The following is a 24,140-nucleotide window of genomic DNA, read 5'->3' as shown; positions in this document are numbered from 1 at the left end:
TTTTTTTTTTTTTTTGGTATTTTATTTCCAGTCAGCTGCAGATATGGGCTACTTTAAGTTGTTCCATCCTTCTCAGTGCTTAGGAGCACATGAGGAAAGTTAGATACGACTGCTGAGAGCTCAGCCCATCCCACAGGCTCAGCCAATATTTCTCATGCCTCACTGAAAATAAATCTCAATAATTCTGATTTCACTCATTTCAAATTTGGTGATTATTCATGCACGCCATGCTAAAAATGACTTATTTATGAGGAGTATCCTTAAGAAAAAATAAATAAATCCGGTGAAAACCAAGACTTGTTTACCTTGTTAATGTGAGGACTTTTCATGGATTAAAGTTGAGAACATAAACTTTTTGGAGTGTAATTTGGCAAAATTACAATCTACTAGACTAAGGGTTTGGCAAATTTTTTCTATCATTGGGCAGATAGTGATTATTTTTCGCTTTGTGTGTCTTGTAGTCTCTGTTACAACTATTGAATTCTGCCATTATAGTGCGAGAACACAGATAATACATGAATTAATGAGTGTGGCTATGTTCCAATGAAACTTGATTTACAAAAAAAGTCAGGAGCCTGCACTTGGCCCCTGGGTCATAGTTTACCAACCTCTGCATTAGATTATTATAAGCATGAGGTCAGGACTATATCTACTTTATTCACCACGGTATCCTCAGGTAGGTTAGATATTTGGTAAGTACTTACTAAATAAATATTGAACGAATCATAATTCTTAAAAGTCCATAAAGTTCATTGGCCAGCAACTTCTAGGCATTATCCCAAGAAAATAATCAGAGGCACATGCAAAGATTTTGCTATGGGTTCTTGTCACAATATTTATTTATAATAGGAATATAATAGAAGTAACACAAATGTCCAGCAACAGGTGAGTGGATGAAGAAAATATGTACATTCATAAGATGAAATGATATGCAGTCATTAAAAATGGTGATATGTAATATTGGAAGAATAATATTTAATACTTTTAAAATATCTTCAATATATTTAGTAAAATATTTTATTATAAACAAGTATTTTTGACTGAACAAATATTTATTAAATACCAACTATATACCAACCATTGTTCTAGACACCAGAACTCAGCAGGAATAAAACTTTCAAAAATCCTTTCCATATAGAGCCTATATTATCATATTATCTTAATTAAGTATAATTGTATTTTTGTTAAAAATTGTGTGTGTCTGTTTTGTGTATATATGTGTGCGTGTGTGTTTTTAAAGTTTGAAGTGTTCTTCATCAAAATATTTTAAAAAGTTTATTGTGGGAGAACAAAATCATGTGTAATTTTATTTACTTTCTTTTGAGGAAGAATATTAATCAAAGCTGATTAGTTACCATGATTTGCATCAATAATGAACAGTCTGATTTCAAGTCATTATTGCCTAATTAGGCACTCCCAAAGTAAGACACGAGTTTTAAAATTTTTTATCAGAAAAGTTCTTATTTCAAATGAAGTTTATTTTATTTACCAGGTCCTCTATAGTACTGATTATATGCTAGAAGCTGTTCTCAGTGCTTCACAATTATTCATTTATTTAATCCTTGCAACAACCCTATGAGGTATTATTATTATTATCCTTGATTAACGAATGGGGAAGCTGATGCATAGGAGTTGGGTAAATGACGTGCCCACAGTCACAGAGCTAACCATGACAAGGCCAGGATTTAACCCCAGGCAGTGCAGTTCCAAGGGCCTGTATTCTTAATCATTGTGGATACTATTTGGAAGTGAAATATGAAAAACAGACAACAGTTTATTAATATCAACTTTTTCTGTACAATTCTAACATTTATATAATTATAAGTTCAGTGAGGATGATGAGGAGGCATTTCTGCTGATCACAGGGATTTCTGCTTGGGGCTTATAAATGGCAGCTGCAGGCTGACATAGCCCACAGGAGGCTGCTTATTTCTTGGGACACAAGGTATTGAGAATCTTCATTCTCACAGATAAACAGTTTCAAATGGTAACAGATTGGATATAACTCATTTTGCAAAACTCTTTAGTTTTGTAAAGATCTTTAAAAGAATGAATCCAGAGTTTACAGAAAGAAGAGTAGGACATTTGGGTTTTAAAGTTACATCACTAGTAATACCCAGTAGTTTTTATAACATTCCTTAATGCATATTCTATTTAGAGGCTCCTTACTATAGTTCTTCAGTCAGTTTAACATTAATTATTTGAAGAAAAATACTTTTCAAATATATCTTATAACACTGAATTGATGAACAATGTCATTAAAAATTATATATCAGTGCTCATTTCTGTCAGATACGTACTCCATATTCAAAGAGAATTAAGTTTACTTTGTTGACTATGATGACTCTAAACCTTGTTTCATTTTCATAAGTGATAATTTATCTGCAGTCAAAAGCACCAAAATATTATAATCAGAATTGCCTGGTTTTAATAATCCCTAAGATTATTAAAAAATATCAGCTCGCTCTCTCCCTTTTTCTACACACACACGCACACACACACATGCACACAAGGCAGCTATTTCTTTTATTTACAATATTTATAGCGATGTCTTGTTTTTGAAAGGCCAATAAATTTTGATGTCAAAAAATCAAATTCTAGACCTCATTGTACATTTGACTACTAACCAAACCTGAAAAAGCTACCCTTTACAAATTGTGATTGATTAGTAATGCCTGCCATTGGCACAGCACCAGAGAATGGCAGCGTATGTGTGCCAAGCTCATCTGTACCTTGCCTTTTTTCTCCTCTGATCCTACCAAAATGCCCTTGTAAATCAAAGACAAGACCTACATTGCTTTTTTAAAAATGTTCTCATAGCTCAAACTTTTCACTAGGATTGACCTTTTTCCAATTAGGTGATATTACTGTATTATCTGGAGTTTACTGTTTTAGGGAGGATTTTTCTGGACCATCTCCTGGGTGATGGCAATGATCCCAAAATACTCTTGGAGAGAAACAATTCTGTGATCTCATCCTGAAGCCTTTAAGACTTCCCTTCGGATTAAAGGTCTTAGCATCTCATTTTTCCAAAGAAAAAAGAGGTGATAAGTACTATATAAACACATATTTTCTTTAGAGTAGTCTTCAGAGAAATTGTTGAGTCGAGTAAGTTTTAATGAACTCGCTGGGCTTAGCACACTTATTATTCCACCTCTGGGGACAAACATTCACATCTGCATGAAACGTCATGCATACCTTTCAAGTCTCACTGATCACTGGGGTAAATCTTAGCTTTGGCAGTCTTCTTAGATCGTATTTATCTTTCTTGTACGGAAAGCCTTCTTAGACAAAACTCGCGTCACCGGCTAGACTTCCTTGGCAACAGGTAGGCAAGAGTGTGAGAAGAACATCTAGAGACACAGTGAGGAGGGAGGATACTATTGGACCTAGACTGTGGCCATAAGGATGCCAATTAGAAGGCACATGGCCATGAATGACTCTTTGGAGAGTTTTTGCAGAATGTTCGTTGCTAGCTGTCTCTTTAGTTTTTTGTTTCAGTAATTTTCTGTGCTCATTTTCGTTTTCTTTCTTTCCCAAAACCTTGCAGAAAGAAAATTCTAACTTAGTGGCACAGGAAATAGTCATTTATGCTTTTCAATGAGAACCTAGAGGAAAGCATGGGGAATTTAGAGGAAGGATAATAGGGTTTGTACATTCAGCAATGCTGTGTGTTTCTATCTAAACTCAAAATTCAAAATACGCTGAGCAGTTTAAAAAGTTAAATATACACTTACCATTCGACCCAGCAATTCTACTCCTAGGTATTTACCCAGGAGAAATAAAGACATATGTCCACATAAAAACCTGCACAGGGATGTTTATAGCAGCTTTATTCATATTAACTAAAAACAGGAAACATCCAAATGTCCATCAAAAAAGAAAGAATAAAGGAATGTGGTTTATTCATACAATGGACTGTGCCTCCGCATCACGAATGAATGAACTCAGCAACGTGACTGAATCTCAGAAACCTTATACTGAGCAAAAGAAGTCAGACACAAAAGAGCACATTCTGTATAAAATCCTAGAAAAGGCAAATTTAATCTATAGTGGCAGAAAGTGATTTCTTGGGACTAGCTGATGAGGGTGTGGTGATTGCAAAGGAGTACGGGGGAGCATTTTGGGGAGACAAATGTTCTGCATTTTCCTCATGGTGGTATTTACATTTGTTGAGACTCCACTATTTAGAATGGGCACATTTTATTGTATGTAAATTATACTTAAATGAAGTTGAACAAAATTAATGTGCTGTGTAACTCTGGAATTGTGATAGGAATTCTCATTATTCCTTTTCAAAAGTATTTGAACTGTCACAATTCAATTTTGGCCACTGCGATTCAGGGCTACCTTGTCACTCTTTTGTGCCTTTTAATAGGATTTTTAGTGTGACACAGCCTTAGTGAGTGTTAGTTGACATGCTGAGATCTAAAGCTCAGTTCTGCCCCTAACTCTCTCTGAGACCTTATTAGATGAGTCAGTTACTTACCTGGGTCTACTTTCTCTGCTATAAGATGAAGGTAATAGACTGGACTGGAATTTGCCAATTGGTGGCCCATAGGTTACATTTGGTCAACCTTTGCAAGGCCAGGGCAATGTTTGTTAAATATTTGAATCAATTTCCATTTAAAAATCATAAATTTTTCAAAGAAATTCAAGACTTCTGGCTTCCCTAGAAAAACAAATATCTAACTACAGGGAATCTGCATCCTAAACGACACCAGTTAGCTGGAAGTGATTAGCCACAGCTCTGTTTATTCATAGATGATGCTCTCCAGTTTGGGTTGCTGCCTACCTGGCCCTTTTCATCATTTACATACCTGCCTAGTCCTGGTCATTTTGAGTTTGCAAAGCCTAAACTTGATCAGTGATAACTAACTGGGATCCTCAAGAGGAAAACAACTTTCCAGCTTTGATAAATGGCCCCAGTGATTTAATTTTAGGAATAAAAATTTAAAGTATTGAAAATCAGTCTCAGGAAGTCACTCACTCACATGTGTATATATAATACATGGAGAAAGAACTAGCAAGCTGTGAAATTCCAGCCAACCTTCTGCAAACACTGAACTTGGACGAAGGAAGCAGCCACCTGTGTACTAGAGAAAGTTTCAGTAATTAAAGTAGCCCAGGACTTACAATATGATAGTTAGCCACTGTCAACAAGGGAATGAAACACAAAACTGAGCCCTGAAACAGATACTGTATTTATATGTGATTGGTCTGTGTTTATCTTTTCTTTTTTTTAAAAAAATTTAATATTATTTTAGGGATTAAGGTTACATGTTCTTTATACAATTATTCTGGAAACTGTCCTTATTTATTTTCCATGCTTTGAAATATTTTATAATATGCTAGAATTAGATGTGCTTTAGAAGCTTCAAAGAACTAATCTGTAAAATCAACTGGTCACTGAAACTTCAACCATTTTTTCCAAAGTTGTTAGTCTATTCTACTTGCCTACACATTCCAAATTTTAAAATGATCCCCAATTTTTAATTTATTTGCATAATTCTGTGGTTTGCATTATTAGATTTCTCAGAACATTGTATTCTTGGTGTCCTTCATTCCCTGAAGGAAAAATAAACTCATGGATTTATTTATCATTGTACTTTTGTCCAATTCTTTAATGTCTGCTTCAGTCCATTTTCTCTTGCTTCTCTTTACTTTAGGATCATTTTCTTTTTCAAATTTCTTGAGTTAAATACTTATTTCAGCTACTATCGCTTGAGAATAGTAATTTTTCTAAGTTTATATTTGACTCATACCTTAAGTTTGAATATTTAGTATCATCACTACGTTTATTTTCTAAATTCTACTTGATTTTTTTTTCATTTCTTCTTTGTCCTTTTAGCAATTTGGAGAATAATATTTAAACTTTCAATTAACTAGACATTTAAAAAAATTTTATCATTAGTTTCTAGTTTTATGTCACTGTGGTAAAATACGGCTGACACATTTTCTGCCTCTTGGAATTTATTGGTATTTTCTTATGACCTGGTATATGATGGGTGATTAATTATTAATTTTTGTGATTATTGAATGTAGATATTACAAATAAATATTACACAGATTTTAAAAAGAACATGTATCTTCTGATGTAACTCAACCTTATAAGTTATATTATTCCAATTCTTATTGATTTATATATACTTATTTTTTAACTTTTGACAGATTGAGAAAGGAACATTAATAACTCCTATCACAATAGTATTTTTCTCAACTTCTGTTTTTATTTAACTTTTGTAATGTACAAGAAGCTGAAGAGTTTTTCTGGTTTAAAGGAAAGCACTATAATTGCTTTCATCGTTAATTAGTAATACTGGGCATTCATTATATGTGTTCCAGAAAAAATAATTCCCATACACTGAGATTATATAAATTTATTGAGACTAAATATTGGGTAATGATAGTTTAATTTTTTGTAAATGAAAAGAATATGCTTATGAGGCAAATAATCACATATAAAGTGGATACTTCATTGACGTACTTCTATAAAGGAGCTGCCAAAATCAATAGATTTTTAAGAAAAACTTTTTAAAAATCAGCTGCAAAAAAGAGAGAATACTGAAAATTTAATGGTTTGAAAAACAAAGCTACATGTCATTACACATTTGTACAAACCCACAGAGCATGTAACACCAAGAGTGAACCCTAATGTAAACTATGGACTTTGGGTAATTATGATGTGTCAATGTAGGTTCATGGGTTGTAGCACATGCAGTGCTGTGGTGGTAGATGCTGACAATGGGGAGTCTGTATGTGTATGGTGGGTAAGGGGTATAAGGGATATTACTGTACCTTCTTTTCAATTTGCTGTGAACCTAAAATTGCTCTAAAACAATAAAGTTCTTAAATATTAAAAAAAAAAAAAAAAAAGAAGAAGAAGAGAAGAGAAAAGGAAAGGAAAGGAAATAAAACCAAGAAATTTGAGCCATGGTTAAAATTCCCAACTCTACTTTTCAGAAGGTGAACTAGTGCTCTGGATGTTTTAGCACTCAGATTACCATTTCTGCTTAGAATTTATTTCTTGAAAATAACTTAGCTCTCGCCTGATGAAAAGCCCTTTGTCTTAAATTGTCTGCTGTGCAGCTGCCATGAAAGTACTATTTTTTTAAGAAGTCGGAATTAGAGAGTAGCGTCCATAATCCTATAAAATTAAGCCCCATAGAAAACTTACGTAAAGCACATTATTTTAGAACAGGATAGAAATACTTTCATAATACTAAGATGTATCCATCAGTTCTTGATTTTCCTTTTGTCCTTGGGAAAAATGAAGTTTCCTTCACTATGTAAGATATAAGGGGGAAATAAAAATAAATAAAAAGAGTAAATAAATAAATATAAAACCAATACATAATTAATCAGAGAAAATTTATTAAAATATAAGCTTAGCACTCCCAGCCCTCCTCCCCACCCACACAGCCAGCAATCTGGGAGAGTGAGCCAACTTAATTAATTGATACAACATTGCTCAGAAGGAAGCTACAATTGGTCATTCATGAGAACTTAGATAAAGAAAACCCTGAGAGGCAAATGTTGGCAGTATCCATCTAAGCATATCCATAGGTGAAGGCTCCTTAGCCAACAAAACACCAATGATTTAGTCCCATTGCCAGGCTAGGCCTCTTGTGGCAGAGGATGGATGCATTGGACCAATTCTCCTAAACTTTCACCTTATGGTTTTTGCCATATCCATGTACCATTGTGACTGATATTTACTAATTTGCTTTAAAACTGATTAATATTTCAAACATTAAGTATGTACATTTTAAAAGACAATTATATATCTTTTTAATAAGTAGAAAAGCAAAGCAGTTACAGTTGCCCTACAATGTTTATATTTAATAATGATTACAATTTAATCATAATCAACTGTATAAATTACAAATTTGATATTAGATGTACACAAGTAAATGTAAATAATAATAGAGTGAGTCAATTTAAAAAGGTGCATGAGTAAAAATAAGTTTCTCCTTCAATGAAAAGAACAGAAATGTTTATAAATATTTTTAATAAAAGTGATATTCTGCTTAAGGCTATCAAATTGATGACAAAGGTATAATAGCCAAAATAATATAAGAGACTTTTTGTTCAATAAAATTTGGTTCAAAAGACAGTCAAGGAGATCTCACATTCTCTTTTCTGAATAAACAAACTTATTTGGTAAGGTATGAAGCACACTGTGGAAAGAAAGTGTTCTTATCTGCTTACTGTTGTCATTCAGCTTGAAAAAATATTAATGAAGCACCTTGATAGCCAACCCCGCCCTAAAGGTCCTAGGATGGCTGGAAAGGTTCATTCATGAACTCCATGTGTTTGTGTATGCAGAGTGTATGGAATAGCATGTGGTGGGGTTGGGGTGGGTTGGGGTGTTGTTCATCAAATCCCAAAGTCAAAAGAGATTCCCTCCCTCCCCTGTTATCTTTTTCTTCCTTCACCATCTGCTCCAAAATCGATTCCTTACCTGGTCCTCCCTAACATCAGTGAGAATAATATTACACTTTGGAGAATATTTCACTAGGTTAGTTTTGTGGATAAATCTTTTTAATCCTCTATATCTCAACTTAAATATGACTTTCCCAGGGAGTCTTACATGACCCCTAGTGTATATTCTACACACACACACACACACACCCCCCCACACACACACCCACACACCACACACAGTGTTCCCATAGCTCCTTGTATTTCCCCTCTCTTAAGAATCATCACACTGCTATTATTCCCTGTTTAATATTTGCCCAAGAACTCCATTATCATGGGACTGCATCTTCCTTGTTCATTGTGTTTAGCAAAGTGAGTCTTTAGTAAAGTAAATGGCATATTTTAGGTGCTCAGTAAATATTTGTTGATTAGATGAATGACTTCATATATGCCCCAATGCCAGCAACTATTTGATTCATCTAACTCACTTTGCTCAAATTCCATGCTTATCAACAAGTCTTCAGAGTCTTCAGGTTACGTCTCCTACAGAGACAATGTGCTGGTCATCTGGACTCAGGCACATTGATCTTTGTCATCTGTAAATTAGCAAACTGATATTCCGTTCTTAAACGTTCATCTGATCAGCCTGGTTGCTATGAGTTGGCCTCGGAAAAATAAATCCACTCTTATGGGACTAAATAAGAGTGGAGTTCTAAACATGTAAAGATGGTAATGGCCTGCGTGGTGGAAAATTAACTAATATATGCTCAACTAAGGAGACAGCTGACAACACCAATGCCTTTTTAAGGTCAAAGGAGGTCAAGCGATGCTCAAGCCATTGCCATTGCCATTTTTTTCTTAGGCAATCTGTGTATTTTACAAAATGAAGAAATGCAAAAGTTATGCTGCATTAAACGTTTACATGTTTCATCATTTAAAAAGTAATGCTTTCTACAAAAATTTAAAATACAAAGTGATTGCGCCAGCTGCAAAATAATTAAAGAATTTTAAAAATAATAATAATTCATAGTAAACTTAACTGCTTTCAGCCATGAGGGAGTAGAAGGGCCTGAATCATCCTTCCACTATTAACAAATAAAAAACTGGAGGCAATACATCAAGCAACTATTTTAGACATTGGACAACAGGAGTGTGATCCCTGAGAGAAAGGAAACAAACAACTTGAGCCCTACCATTGCTCAGGCCTTCTGGTTAGGAGTAATTTCTGCATTATAGGATAGCAATGGACATCCAAATAGAGCCAGGCAATGTTACTGAGCTGAAGAAAGAGAGATTGAAGTTTTAGGAGGTCAAAGAGAGTAAAATTTGTAGGGCAGAGAACCCGAGAGGAGAGAGCTACATAGAGAAATATTTCATAAATTTGCATAGGTGTCCCTCAGAGTCTTTTTCTGAATATCATGTATATGCATAGAGTGAAACCCCATGAGGCTAGGCATGACCAACTTTTTGGGAAAAAATAATTACCAGAGAGATCTGCAAGCCAAACATTTTCCAGAGATCATGCGGGGCTGAGAATGACTTCAATTCCCACCAGCAAGAATGAAGAAACCTTCATGAACATGTGGACATTTAGCTTCACACCTTGAGAAGAGTTACATCTCAGAAGAAAGGTTAAATCAGCTCTAGAGTAAATATTACTATCCACCTTAAAAGAGCATTAAAACAAAAGAATTATGTTGATCACAATTGTCACTAAAACAAAGTCTAATATACTTAAAAAATACCAAAACAAACAAACAAAAAAATCCAGCACTCAATAACATGAAATTTATAATAGCAAGCATACAATAAAAAGTTACTAAACATAGAAGAAATAGGAAAACATGATCTATAACCAGGAGGAAAAATCAATTGATTAAAAACAGAACCATAAATGACAAATACAATGGCATTTGCAGTGAAGGGTGTCAAAAACAACTATTATAAATCTGTTTCATATGTTCAAAGATGTAAGGAAAGAACAAACATAATAAGGAGACAGATGAATACATAGAAATAAATGAAATAAAACTTTTAGAAAAATGTAATACCTAAAATAAAAATTCCCCTGGATGGTATTAACAACAGATTAGATACTGCTGATGAAAAGATCAGTGAACTTGAAGGACAGCAACAGAAACTATCCAAAGCAAAGCACAGAGAAAAAAACAGTAAAGAAAATAAAACAACCAGCCTTACGACCTGTGGGACAATATCACACAGTCTGATGTAAGTGTAATTGGAATTATGAAAGAGGGGAGAGAGAACACAGAAAAATACTTGAAGAAATAACAACTAAAGATTTTCCAAATTTGATGAACACCCACAGATCCAAGAATCTCAACCCCTACAGGAAAACATGGTGCATGCACAAATCCAGTTACATGGTTCAAATGATTATTTGTTTTGAACCTAGCAGTATATCTATGTAGATATGTTACAACTTCACTTGGAAATAACTTTAAAATCCTTTTATTTTGATACTAAATAAGACTCACATGAAGTAGCCTTTTAGGGCCCTCAAGCCATCTCCTATGATAAACACTAAATGGCTCTGCATTTACTGTAACTGGTCTTATTTCTACAGAAAGAACATTATTAAGAATGTTTCTGTATCTTATAAAGAACATTTATTGAAGTCATTGTCCATTATATTTTCCTCATCAAAACTGATTTTATGAGACGGTAAGTCTTAATGATGTATCATTTTCCATTTTGCTTTGGCTTCCAGGAATCTCAGAGTTTTGTTCTAAGCCCCAGTGCCTGTTTTCATTCTAACATTACCAGTACAACTATTTATCCATTCCCATCCTTTCCTCGTATGGTTTTTGTTCTTTTGTCTTTATTCGATGGTTCTACTGAAAGTAGAAATTGTTGAAAGTGAAGAAAGGCTATTCAGGGGTATCAGGAAAACCAATAAGAGAGTGCATAGTACCTTGGAACTAGCAATAATGGGGAAGTGAGTTATTACCACTGAAATTGAAATGTAAATTATCAATCTGGATGTCCAGAATGAAGCAAGGAAAATACACCCACAACCAATGAGGGAAGTTGCATCTGAAATGCTCAGTGACTGCAGCTGGTACAGTGAGAGTGAACCTGCTGAGGTTTCAGATCAAGCATATGTGTGTTCACATGAACTTCTCGTGAAGCACAGTTGTTAGAGTATGATGAAGAAGGGACTAGCCAACAGAGCCATAAGGAGAAAGATACACTGTAACAACTCTATTAATTTAAAAGAAGTCATGATGATTTTGATTTTAAGAATCCAAGATCAACTCTTATAAATGATTCAAAGCTTTGACCACCCAATGTCTGTGAGTAAATTTCAAGCCATGCATGAGAGAACAAAACTGAAATGCAACATTTCCTGCTAATGGACATCTGATTTTTGTGCTTTTTTCCAAAATTAATGGAATTAAACTTTAATTACACTTGGAAGTGCTTATATTCTTACTGTTTGAGTAACTTCTGTAAGGTGTGCTTGAAGCCAAAGAAAATTTTTCAAAAGATCTGGGGTCCAGTTCTGCAAATACTATGACTCTGAGAAAATCTCTTCTCTTCTCTGAACTCAGTTTACCTATCAATTGGAGGTATATTGATCAGAGTCCCAGTGGGAAGAAGATGGCACATTCCCTAACTGGAGGAGAATTTTATAAAGGGACTATTTTTAAAAGTGTGGGCAGATGTCAGGGAACCCAACAAGATAATAGTACCTTGGAGCTAGCAATAGTAGGGAAGTGAGTTCGTTACCACCCCTACATCTGAAAGTGAAAGGTGAGGGATCAGTTATGGGCACCCCAGGTGCTGAATCAGGACAGGATGATTGGTAAGAGGGTTGTTATGAGTTGAACTGTGTCCCCTACAAAAAGATATGTTGAGGCCATAAAGATATGTTACCCAGAGTATCTCAGAATGCAACATTTGCAAATAGGATTGTTGCAGATATAATTAGCTAAGTTAAGATGAGGTTATGCAGGAATAGAGTGGGCCCTGAAGTCCAATATGACTGGTGTCTTCACAAGAAGATGGCAAAATGAAGACACAGAAACACACAGGGAAAATTCCATATGATGACAGATGACAAAGGCAGATACTGGAGTTAGGCAGCTGTGAGCCAAGGATGCCAAAGATTGCCAGCAAACCACTAGAAGTTAGGAAGAGGCAAGGAAGGATTCCTCTACTGGTTTCAGAGGGAGCCTGGCTCTGCTGACACCTTGATTTTGGAATTCTAGCCTTTAGAACTTTTAAGACAGTCAATTGGTGTTATTTTACGCCACCTGATTTGTGGTGCTTGGTTACAGCAGCCACAGGAAACTGTTAGTAATATGCAAGCCCACTGATGCAGTCCCTACACGTCAGACTTTCAGAGTGCAGAGATGGTTGAAAGAGTAAAAAGTGAATCTGGAGCAGCAAATAAAAAATAGCCAACGGGGGGCAGTGGGGGAGATCTTCTAGAAAGCCCTGCATGGCCCTGATTTCTGAAACAGCCAAGTATAGAGCAGACCCGGTCTCTGTCCGACAAGTGCTTGCATGCTCCTTCTAGCACAATCCAGACCTGAGCATAAGGCTTGAGGGTTACTGTCTTTAAACTGATAAAGGTCTATTTTCTCTAAAAGAAAATGTGAAATTTCAACCTTTATCTCTTTAATTTAGCTTTTCAGCACTCACTAGGAATAGAGTGTATTCTGGCAAAGGGCTAGAGCTGAGGTTGTACCTGGAAAAAGGGCCATACATGGTAAGGGCGTTGTCTGCCAGCCTGAGACACTCAGAATAGAATATAAACCAAGCTGAGGCAGGAGGATCACTCCAGCCCAGGAGTTTGAGGCTGCAGTGAGCTATGATCATGCCACTGCTCTACAGCCTGGGTGACAGAATGAGACCCCATCTCTTAAAAAAAGAGAGAGAGAGAGAGAGAGAAAGAAAGAGAGAGAACTTATGGAAACCACTAATGGAAGCCATTGAATAATTTCAAGTAGCAGACTGACCTGATAAACACATTAACTGTATCTTTATCTAGTTAGCATAAACTTTAGAACCTTTCTCTAGTACATAATATTTCTTGCACCTTTCTTTTTCTTTTTAGCTGTTTCTCAAATTTATAGTTAAATTTTAATTATAAAAAGAACACATTCACCATTAGAGTATGCCAAAAATTTTAAAGAAAAAAAAAAATCGATCATGTCAACATTTTTGTATACTTTTTCTAGTTTTATATTTTATTGACTAAGTAATATTTCATTATAATGTTCCATTTCTCTATTGTTGGCTGTTTTTATAATTTTAAAGTTTTAACTATTAAAACTATGCTTCAGTTCACACTCATACATGAAGCTTTGGTTGCATAGGGTGTTTTTTTTTTTTTTACTTTTTATAAATTTCTAGTAGCATGAGAGCTGAGTTAGGGAATGTGAATATTTTAAAAGATTGTGCCAATCGATGCTCTCAATTTGCAATTGACAGAAATTCAGATCATACTAACTTAAAAAGGAGACTCTATTGGCTTATATTACTGTATACTCTGGGCTAGGGATTGATCTACCTTCAGTTATAGCTGAGCCTAGAGGTTATAACAGTGTCAGTTTCTGTCTCTCTCTGTAGATACATGTTTGTGTTCTCATGTGAAATGTTTTGTCCAATATTGTACTATAAATATTTTTTCCATATGTGGCTTGCCTTTTCTTTTCTTTTTTTTTTTCTTTTTTTGAGATAGAGACTCACTCTCTCCACCTGTCTAGGGTGCAGTGACATTATCATAACTCACTGCAACCTCAAACTCCCATGCTGAAGTGATCCTCTTGCCTCAGCCTCCCAAGTAGCTGGGACTACAGGTGTGTCCCACCAAGCCCAGATAATTTTTTAATATTTTTTTTCTTTTTGTAGAAATGGGGTCTCATTCTGTTGCCCAGGCTGGTCTCAAACTCCTGGCCTCATAGTTCATGCTTTCTGTGTCCTAAGAAATTGTTTTTTACCCTAAGGTTCGAAGTTGCAAAGATTTTCTCCTGTGTTTCATTCTAGAAGATGATAACTTTTGCCTTTACATTTAGATCTATCATCCATTTCAAGTTAATTTTTTATGTACGATGAGAAATGAAAGTTGGGATATATTTAACTTTTTCTTATGAATAACCAGATGTTCTAGCACCATTTTTTGACTCTCCATTTCCCCCATTTAATTACCTTGGAACCTTTGTCAAATGCCAATTGACCACATATGCGTAGGTTCTGAACTCTTCATTGAGTTCCACTGATTTGTTTGTCTATCCTTATACCAATTCCACACTATCGTGATTACTGTAGCTTTATTATATTAATAAACCTTGAAGTCAGGTAGTAAAAGCCTTCCAGTTGCCTTCTTCTGTTTCAAAATGGTTTGAGCTCATCTACGTCCATTGCATGTCTACAAATGCCTGCTGCTGAGATTTTGGTTGGGATTGCATGAAATCTATAGGTCAATTTGCAGAGGTTTGTCATCTTAACAACACTGAGTCTTCCAATCCATGAACATAAGTATATATCTCCATTCATTTGGGTAGTCTTTAGTTTCCCTCAGCAATATTTGGTAGTTTTTAGTGTACAGGTCTTACATGTATTTCCTTAAATCTCTTTCTTGCCACTTCATAGGTTTTGATGCAATGGCAAATAGTATTTTCTTCTAATTAATTTTCCAATTCTCTCTACCTCTCCCTTTTCTGTCCTCCCACCCACCCTACCTCTGTCTCTCTCTCTCCATCCTACACCTCCTACAGCTCTGCTTATCTATGACTATTTTTTGCCTCTTGGCCACATTCTCTCCTGCCACAAATAGGTTCTGTCCAAGAGGAATAATGGCTACTGAGATTCTTAAACCTAATTCCTTAAAGCTCATGATCCAGTAGGGAAAGATTCTTCCCTGTTAGCTCCATTAACAAATTTCCAAAGAAGTCTATCCTTAAACTTCCTTGAGTGGTCAGATGTACCAGGTTGTAAGGAATGGGGAAAGTTTGTCGAAGAAACCCTCCCCTGTACTGAGAAGAGGACTAGGGGGGGGAAGGCATAGTTAAACAAGTCCCCTATAGTAATCATGACATATTTCATCATATTACTTTCTAGGAAAGTTGTGCAGGTTTCAGTGTGTAAATATCCTCTTTCCTTTTTCATAGTCTATGCTCTAATACTACTTTTCACCATCAGATCTCTGAATTATTATGATACTGACCAGATACTCTCTCCACCACTGATCTTGCCCTCCTCTCCTTTGCCTGGCCCATTAGTCTGGCTATTTTTTGGGGGGTGAGAGGGCTTCACAGTGGGGAGAAATTGTGGTCTATTTTCCCAGGAAACAGAAATCATATGCTGAAATCCCAAGTATCCGTCTAAAGTTTATTTAAGCTTCTAGTGTAGACGTAGGAGAAATAGCCCATCTACCTTGAATTACAGTATTAGTAAGTTTAGAGAGCTCTTAACTTGGTGGTAAATAGTTAATGGGGAATTTCTGACAATTGGAATGAACTAGAAGACCAATAATGTCATTTGACCTTTTCAATTGCTTCTCCATACTACTAGAAAGGGAGGGCTGCATCTTACAGCTTTCAGCTTTCCTGTATAATGTATTTCCTATTTTACTGATGGAGCAGAAAGTGGCATAGATTTTCCAATATTGTATTAATTTCTGTAAAGTCACTAGGGTTCCAACATACAGCTCTTAGAAGAACTAAGTAAACAAATGGGCTCTGAGATCCTCAAAGAGTTAATATACCTCCCTAAATTGGAATTGAGATCATAAACTTTTATTAATTGCAGTTTACAGTCACCATTCTATTTTAAAGAAATCTTAGAGATTAGTTTATACAACGGATCATCATAGGAGGATTGATGAAAAGGCCAAACCATGTCTCTTAAATAGCAAGTACATTTCTCTCTCTGTATGACTCAGAGGATCTGTAACAAAGATACGCGTTATCTTGATTCCCAGAAAGCAGCTTTATTTTTACTAGCAACAAACACTTCATAATATAATTAATGTGCTAGGATTTCCATCTGAATTAAGAGGACCCATCTTAAAGAATCATTCCTAATCACAGAAACACCAATGGATAAGTTATTTGAACTTGTTAGTTCTTACTCCATTACCTAGAACCGTGAATTCTCAGAATATGGTTACTATTTGTACTAAAAAAGAATTTGGGGTAATATTACTAAACCTACAAATTGGCTCAATTCTAGTGGGAAAAAAGGGGAGGGCAGATCCTAATTTTATACTAAATGTTGTAAAATTTTTACTAATTCTCCCTGTAATTAAGATTATTTTTTTAAATAAAATGCTCAGGATCCACAATTTGCACATAACCAAGGAGTTAAGGCATTTTCCAAAGGGATAGAGGCTTCCATCAATTGGTGTGCATTGATTGCTCCTCAATTTCCAATATTCAGAAGGTACATAAGACATAGTCAAAAGATTCTTATGGGTCCCTGAAGCCCAGAGCCAATATGCTTATTATGAACCAAATGTCAACAACAGCCCCCCTGATCATTGGCCCTTTTATTTGTGTGCTTTTAATAACTATAAAATTTACAAAATATTTTTTCATAGAAATTTTGTTTTACAAAAAGTTTATGTCATTAGTCCAATCTACTGTTTATCCTCTAGTTTACTAATATTTTAAACCCCTTTCACTCTTCTTTTTTTTAAAAAGACGTATCTCAAAATAACTTCTGTGGTATCAAAGCATCAGTATGCTTTAAGAACTTCGCTTGCTGGTCAGGCACGGTGGCTCACGCCTGTAATCCTAGAACTCTGGGAGGCCAAGGCGGGAGGATAGCTTGCACTCAGGAGTTAAGAGACCAGCCTGAGCAAGAGCGAGACTCAGTCTCTACTAGAAAAATAGAAAAATTAGCTGGGCTTGGTGGCGAGTGCCTGTTGTCCCAGCTACTTGGGAGGCTGAGGCAGGAGAATCGCTTGAGTGCAGGGGGTTGAGGTTTCTGTGAGCTGAGCTGATGCCACGTGCCACGGCACTCTAGCCTGGGCAACAGAGCAAGATGGTGTCTAAAAAAACAAAACACTTCACTTGTTCACTGTTTTCATTAGTCGAACTACGTACCCTTACTTAACTGCTTCACTGATCCGTGGCTTTCACTTGCATTTTTCTCTTCCTCAGGCTGACTCCCTACTCATTCCAAAAGTAATTATTATAAAATTGTTAGAAACAATCTAAATGTCTAGGTGGAATAAAGAAATATAAGGATGATGGCATATAATATGCTCTCATTTTTTAATAAAAATAGGAGATGTTATACATGCATAAATCATGTATAGGAGAATGTTTACTAAGGCGGGGTGATAATATCTCTGTTGAGGTAAGGTAGTTGTGTAGGGCTTCTACTTTTCATTCTATAATTTTCAGAAAAAGATTCTCTTTTTCTACCACAGTGACAAACTTAAGTAATAAACTTCTCTGTAACCCCTGATTTCATAGAGGAAAATTGTTTTCCACTTTTTGTTTCTTAAGTATGACTACCTCTGCCACCTCACCATTAGGGAAAATAGACTTGTATTTATTGTTCCAAAAGCTTTCTAAGTGAAAACTAATTTTCCCCAAAGTTTAGTGAAAGGAAAGCCCCAAAAGAATGTCTATTTTTGCTTTTATATCCTTTGTATCTAAGATGGATTATGTTATTTCAGTTCATGCTCACATCTGTTTATAATAATGTAAAACTTGTACAAAACAAAATAATAATTGAGAATAATTTGCACAGATTGAATAAAAATAAGCAATTTTAGAATGTTTGGGGTTGAGCTTTTTTTTTAAAAAAGATTCTTTTAAGTAGTCTTAAAATATGACTGTAATTTATCCATTAAATTCAACAGAATTCAAATACAGACTTTACAGCTGTTAAAATCATGCAGTTGACACTAATGTTTTATCATTACTAGTTAGCATACAATTTTTTTGTAATTGGAACTGGGTTTTGTTATGTACAATTACCCCAAAATTTTAATGTTCTGAAAAGAATATTAAAAATATAAATATGCCTACTAAATAACTGTTATTTGAATCAAGCTGTACAGATTCATAATTAATCTTATCTCTGCATTTGTTAACCCTTTTTCTTGATTCTGCTGAACTAGATATATTATGCCAATGACCATAATAGAAAAGCTTCTGGATTTTGGTTTGTTTTTAGACATGACTGTACATTTTTAGTATATTTAAATACTTTTATCTCCTAGAACAGAATTTTTTTTTTTTACTTAAGTTTAATTGATACAAGAGTTGCAAATGTCTCTAAATGGGTTATGGCATAGTCTTGTTGGGTGTTTATTTTATTATATGTTCACAGTTCAAGGTTTGGATGAAACATTTTCAGGGTAAAAACAAGGTGCCCTACCTAAAGCAGCCAAGGCTCTGGGTATTCTGAAACTCTTCACCCACTCTCCTGTATCCACTCAGCCCCTTCCACACTGACCTTGCCATGGGACGCCACTCCTGTCTCTGCATGTTTGCCCTGCCTATTCCCCATGAATGAATTGGTCTTCCCCTATCCACATGGTTCCCTCTCAGTCTTCACTCAGGTCTTCACTAAAAAGGCACTTTCTCAGTAAGGACCAACAACACTATCACCCTTTTAAAAATGTTGTATCTCACTTACCTGGTGTTATTTTTTTCTCCTTGGCACTTATCACAATGCAAAATACTTTTCATTTTATTCAGTTGGTTTCTTTACAGTTTGTTTTGTTCACTGTGGTGTCTACACAACCCAGAATAGTTCCTGGCATGTTGTACGTGTTCAAAACATTTTTTTAATAAACAAAAAGCAATGCAATGCCTGCATGATGAAGCCAGTCCGAGCCAAACATCTCCACAAATGGGGCACATGTTCTCCAGTTTACCATGAACATCTCGTTCTGATTACCTGGCCCACTTAACTGATTTATGCTGTTTGCCTGGCCTCGTTTAGCTTTTGTGATTGTAATCTTTGAGTCATGTTTCTAACCTATTATTCTCTCTAGGCTGTCTTAATTGAACCACTTAGCACAATAAACCATCTACAGTTATTACTACGATAGCCTGTATCCTCAGATGAGACCCACTCTCCAATGCCCAACTGTCAAAAAAAAAAAAAAAATCAGACATTGATGTAAATAAGGTGACACCCATGAAAAGTTTATGGGACACTGGTATGCCACACCATACGCAAATGGAAAAATCACAGCAGATAATACATACATTTTAAGCCTAAATAATATATCGGGTAAGAATTCCACTGAGACTTTGGGCTTGCAAAACTCCATTTTGTTCAATTTCACCAAGTAACAGGTTTGGGGCATTAATAAATACACACGACTTAACTTTATTAAAGCTTTTCAGGTCTATATGAACTGAAGACAAAATGCAGCTTCAGAGGAAGTACAGAATCAAAAGACTTAATAACAGAGGAGATAACTCCTTTTACCTCCTTATCTATGCAGATGGTGTTTTGAAGACACTGGTTAAGGTACTAAAATTGGGCACACTATAAGTTAGATCTTGCCATAATAAACCATCTCAAATTTCAATGGCAAATTATAATAAGCATTTATTTCTTGCATGCTTATCTATGAGTCAGCTGCAGTTTGGATAATCTGAGCAAGATTCAATAGGGTTTAACTCAAAGCTACAGGTGTGTCTAGATCAGCTCTACATGTTCCTCCTCTTCCTTGGATCATCAACTACTAAGGCATGTTATTCTCCAAACAAAAACAGAAACCCGGATTCGCAAGTACATTGATCTCACTATGTTCCCTTCCTTGGCCAAGTCAAGTCACTTAAGTCCTCCAAAAAGGAGCAGGCATATAAACTCCACCATCATGAGGCCAGAGCAAGAGTATATATATATATATATATCTCATACTAATTAAGGAAGTGAAAGAATTGGACCAATAAATCAATCCAATATACACCCACTATTATGCAAGTAGACAGATAACCTGGTGTAGCTGTAACCTTAGACTTCTAGATGCATAGTCAGATAAATACAATTCAGATGGTGCCCTTATTATGGCATAGATGAACAATAAACATAGAACATGAAGACTGAAGACTGTGATAAAACACTTTACCTTCTGGACATTAAGTTCTAAGAAGTCAGATGTTAGAACTGAAACTCTACAAGGCACTATCATCTCAAAATCCTGAGACGGTAATAACCACAGAACTTGAGGAGCCACTTTTGTCTCCAGAGATGTGGGCAGAAACCACCTTTTTGCAATTTCTCTAATGGAATTACAATTAACCACAGGCTTGTTGTGGAATAAGGCTCCACTGGGTATTACAAGGTTGGTTTAATGAATACAATTCAACAGTGTACAGCATATCCTCTAAGTCTCCCTGGAAAGGCATTTAATGATGATTTCACAAAATATTACTTTTAATCAACTCACATTGGGATATCATTATTTAATAGTTTATCTTTCTCTAAATAGAGTAAATTTTATGGAAGATCACTTTTTTTTTAGCCGAATATGCTTTATAGTCTTGATGAAGCCTTCTCACTATTTGACAATCTGCCCATTAAACCTGGCTTCCTCTGAGAAGAACTGTGTGCTGATGAAGAAATACATATATTTATGTCTATAAATCCAAGGGGAACACAATATTTTCTTAGTCCCAAATTGCAAGATGCTTCCAGGACAAACAAAGGAATTGCCAGTGGAAACTCTGGATATTAGTATTTGAAGTGTTCTAAGGAAGCTGGAAATTTCTGTGGAATAAAAACATACAGTAATTTGAAATTACACACATTCACTGAACAAACTTTTGCCAAACTGGCTGCTCAGAGACTATTTTTCCACCCAAATAGTTTAATGGCTTTTCTTTTAAGTATTAGTTGAAAATATTTACCTACAAGCTCAAAGAAATGTCCTGGAGTTGATTTAAATCTGGTTGAAAAACATTCTGCGCTCTTTAAAAAATGATGCATTATAAAGAAAAATACAGAATATTGTCAATAACAATAAAAGCTGCCGAACAACAGGGTGTGGTTTCTTCTCAATTACCTAAAAAAAGTCATTGACGACAATAAGATTACAAGTAATTTATAAATGATGTACTAAGAGAGCAGAAGTAATACATAGAATGAGAAAGATTTAGTGCTTTAGCGACACAAGATGAGAAGAATTAAGAGACCCAAGTCAAGAAGTTGCAAGAAACTGTTAAAAACTCCAAATCCCCCCGAATATTTATTGAACAGAAAAGAATAACTGGCAACAGATTGGAAAAGAAATTCCCTGGCTTGAACCACTAAATAGAAGAGGGGACATAAAATTTGCACAACCGCACCACACCCTTTATTTAAAAACAATAACTTAATAAACAACTCGAGGCCAGAACTTCTCTCTGGATTTTAAACCAAAATAGCTCAACATCAGCTAGACTAGTGGATCTAATTATGTGCTATAACATATGCCACTTGGTGTACTGTTCGTTTTTTTGCCAGAAAATTCCCTCACCCCCTCAAGAATTTTTTTTATTAGAGTTAGCAAATAAAGGAATTTCAGTACTTTATTTTATGACCACTGGCATTGGTGGCTACAATGTGAAATAACTACCGTATCTTAGCAACTCTAATCTTAACAAAATAAATACAGCAAGGAGCAAACAGGCTTCACGCCATCCTAATGTCTCATCAACATCCAAAAAAGGGAAAGGGGGAAATAAATGGAGGATGACTGTGGAATTGGCAGCTCTCCCGTGACCAAAAACATCACTTTTTTTTTTTTTTCCATTTTCACAGCAGGGGCACCTGCAATGATATGTCTTAAGAAAAGAATTCACTTAGACCTAAAGGGGCAGGCACAAAGTGGGGGCTGGGGGGAGGGGAGGATGATTAACCAAGAAGAGGAAGATGGGAGGCAAAAAAATTGAAATTAGACTATTTTCTGCTCCTATTTGTCCTGTAATATGGAGGTCACAGCATCTGTTTGTCTCTCCTAAATTGCGTCCAAATCAATGCTCGTACTTGCACAGTGTAAGTTCCTTCTTTTCTTAGACACTAAAGCCTGAGGTAGCTCCAGATGATAACTACAATAAGAAAGAAGGCACTACATAAATCGTGAATGACTGAGTCAATGAATGAATGAATCCAATTCTGTCCTCTTGAACTGGTGAGAAAATATTAAAGACACAAAGCTCTTGAACTTCCTCATGCTCCTGGATAGATCATTTAAAGTGTCCCTCATGTAGAATTAAATCTTTATTCAACTGGGTCCAAATACACACATCCACATTTATCTGAAGTCGACCTCAGGATGCGCAAATTAGAGGAAAGATCAGAGACTTTGTGGTCCAGGGACTTGTGTGGGGACCTCCACTCCATCATTTCCTAGCTCTGTGAGCTTACAATATTATGTTTATCATCTCTGAGCTTTAGGTTCTTCTTCAGCCACATGGGATAAATCTCCTTAGCAAAAAATATGATGGTTTAGTTGTCAATTGGAATAATGTTTGTAAAGCTACCTAGCCCATTTCCTGGTAAGTAGATTCACCATCAACTAATTCAATTCGCTTCCCTTCTCTCGATTTCCTTTCACCTGTGTCATATAAGCTACCATCGGCAAACCTATCACACATGGCAGCCTACTCAATGCTACCTTGTTTTATACTAACCAGGCTTATCACGACTCCCCAGTATGTTGAGCTGTTGAGTCCTTTGGTTCATTAACTCTTTAATCTGTTACATCCTGTCCATTTCCAATTGAAAATTAACATCTTGTTTAAGCCTTCATTACCTCTTGCCTGAAGTATTGATTGCAAGAGCCCAAACATTGCTCTTCTAATCTAATCTTGTCCCTTCCAATCTGATGCCAGCATTCTCTTCCTAAATTCGACTATGTATTTTCCTGCTTTAAATTCTCCTTTTTATGATATATCGGGCCTCCAAGTTCTGAGCTATGCATACTTCTCAAGCCCCATTTCCTCAAATTGTTTCTACCCTGAACCCTACACTCTAGTTCGAACCAGTCTGCTTCTAATGCTGCTTCATGACTCAACACTTTAGCAATTGTGCTCTCAATGTAAAATACTTTTTTAACATTTTTGCCCAGTTGATAAACTCCTTCAGAATTCAACTCAAGCATTATCTCTTCAGCAAAGATATTCCTACAATCTCTATAGAATGTTGATAACATTCTACATGAGATCATGTCTACACAATATACTATGTCTTTAAAGCGCTTCATTACAGTGCTTTGCAATCCTTTAACTGGCTTGTGCGTCTCTCTCATTAAACTGTGAGTTAGAGAGTCAGAGACTTTAGGTCAGAGTATTCTCATTGCTTAGCACAGTGCCTGAATTTAGTAGGTGCTCAGTAAATGTTAGGTCCATCTCCTCTACCACTCACCCCTGTCCTACCCTTCAAATAATAAAAAGATGGATGAATTGACTTGTTTAGACTTTTATTTTGATTATCTCAACTTCAAGTTCTACTTTATTTGTTAATGTAATGTTTAATCTAATCTGAAAGGAGAATATGTATCTCTTTGCCATAGAAAACAGACAGAAACTTAGAAAAAAAATTGTTATTTCTGTGCTTGATAAATATTTTTAGTTTCTATGTTTTCTTGATGACCATAATCCTATTTTATGTGTTTCTAACCTTGAATCATCCTTTAGGCTTTATCTCACTCTCCTTGCTACCTTCATCTCACTTGCTTTATATTGTGTTGGCAAATGCCATTAATATGTAAACAATAGAAACAA

The 24,140-nt window shown here is 35.5% G+C and overlaps 1 protein-coding gene across 2 annotated transcripts in view; it reads left to right on the top strand.

Annotated features, from left to right (window-relative positions):
• Positions 1-24,140, top strand: part of MDFIC2 (MyoD family inhibitor domain containing 2) — a 107,744-nt gene that overhangs the window by 26,097 nt on the left and 57,507 nt on the right. The window contains exons 2-3 of one of the 2 annotated variants that reach the window (XM_069473806.1): positions 18,176-18,194; positions 21,566-21,573. The exons of the other annotated variant lie outside the window; for it this stretch is intronic. Of the exons in view, the coding sequence (XP_069329907.1) occupies positions 18,176-18,194; positions 21,566-21,573 (27 nt within the window). The remainder of the gene's footprint in view (positions 1-18,175; positions 18,195-21,565; positions 21,574-24,140) is intronic. 2 annotated transcript variants of the gene reach the window in all.

Source organism: Eulemur rufifrons, chromosome 7, assembly GCF_041146395.1.
Source record: "Eulemur rufifrons isolate Redbay chromosome 7, OSU_ERuf_1, whole genome shotgun sequence".
Taxonomy (NCBI): Eukaryota; Metazoa; Chordata; class Mammalia; order Primates; family Lemuridae; genus Eulemur; species Eulemur rufifrons.
This window is presented reverse-complemented; position numbering and strand designations above follow the sequence as displayed.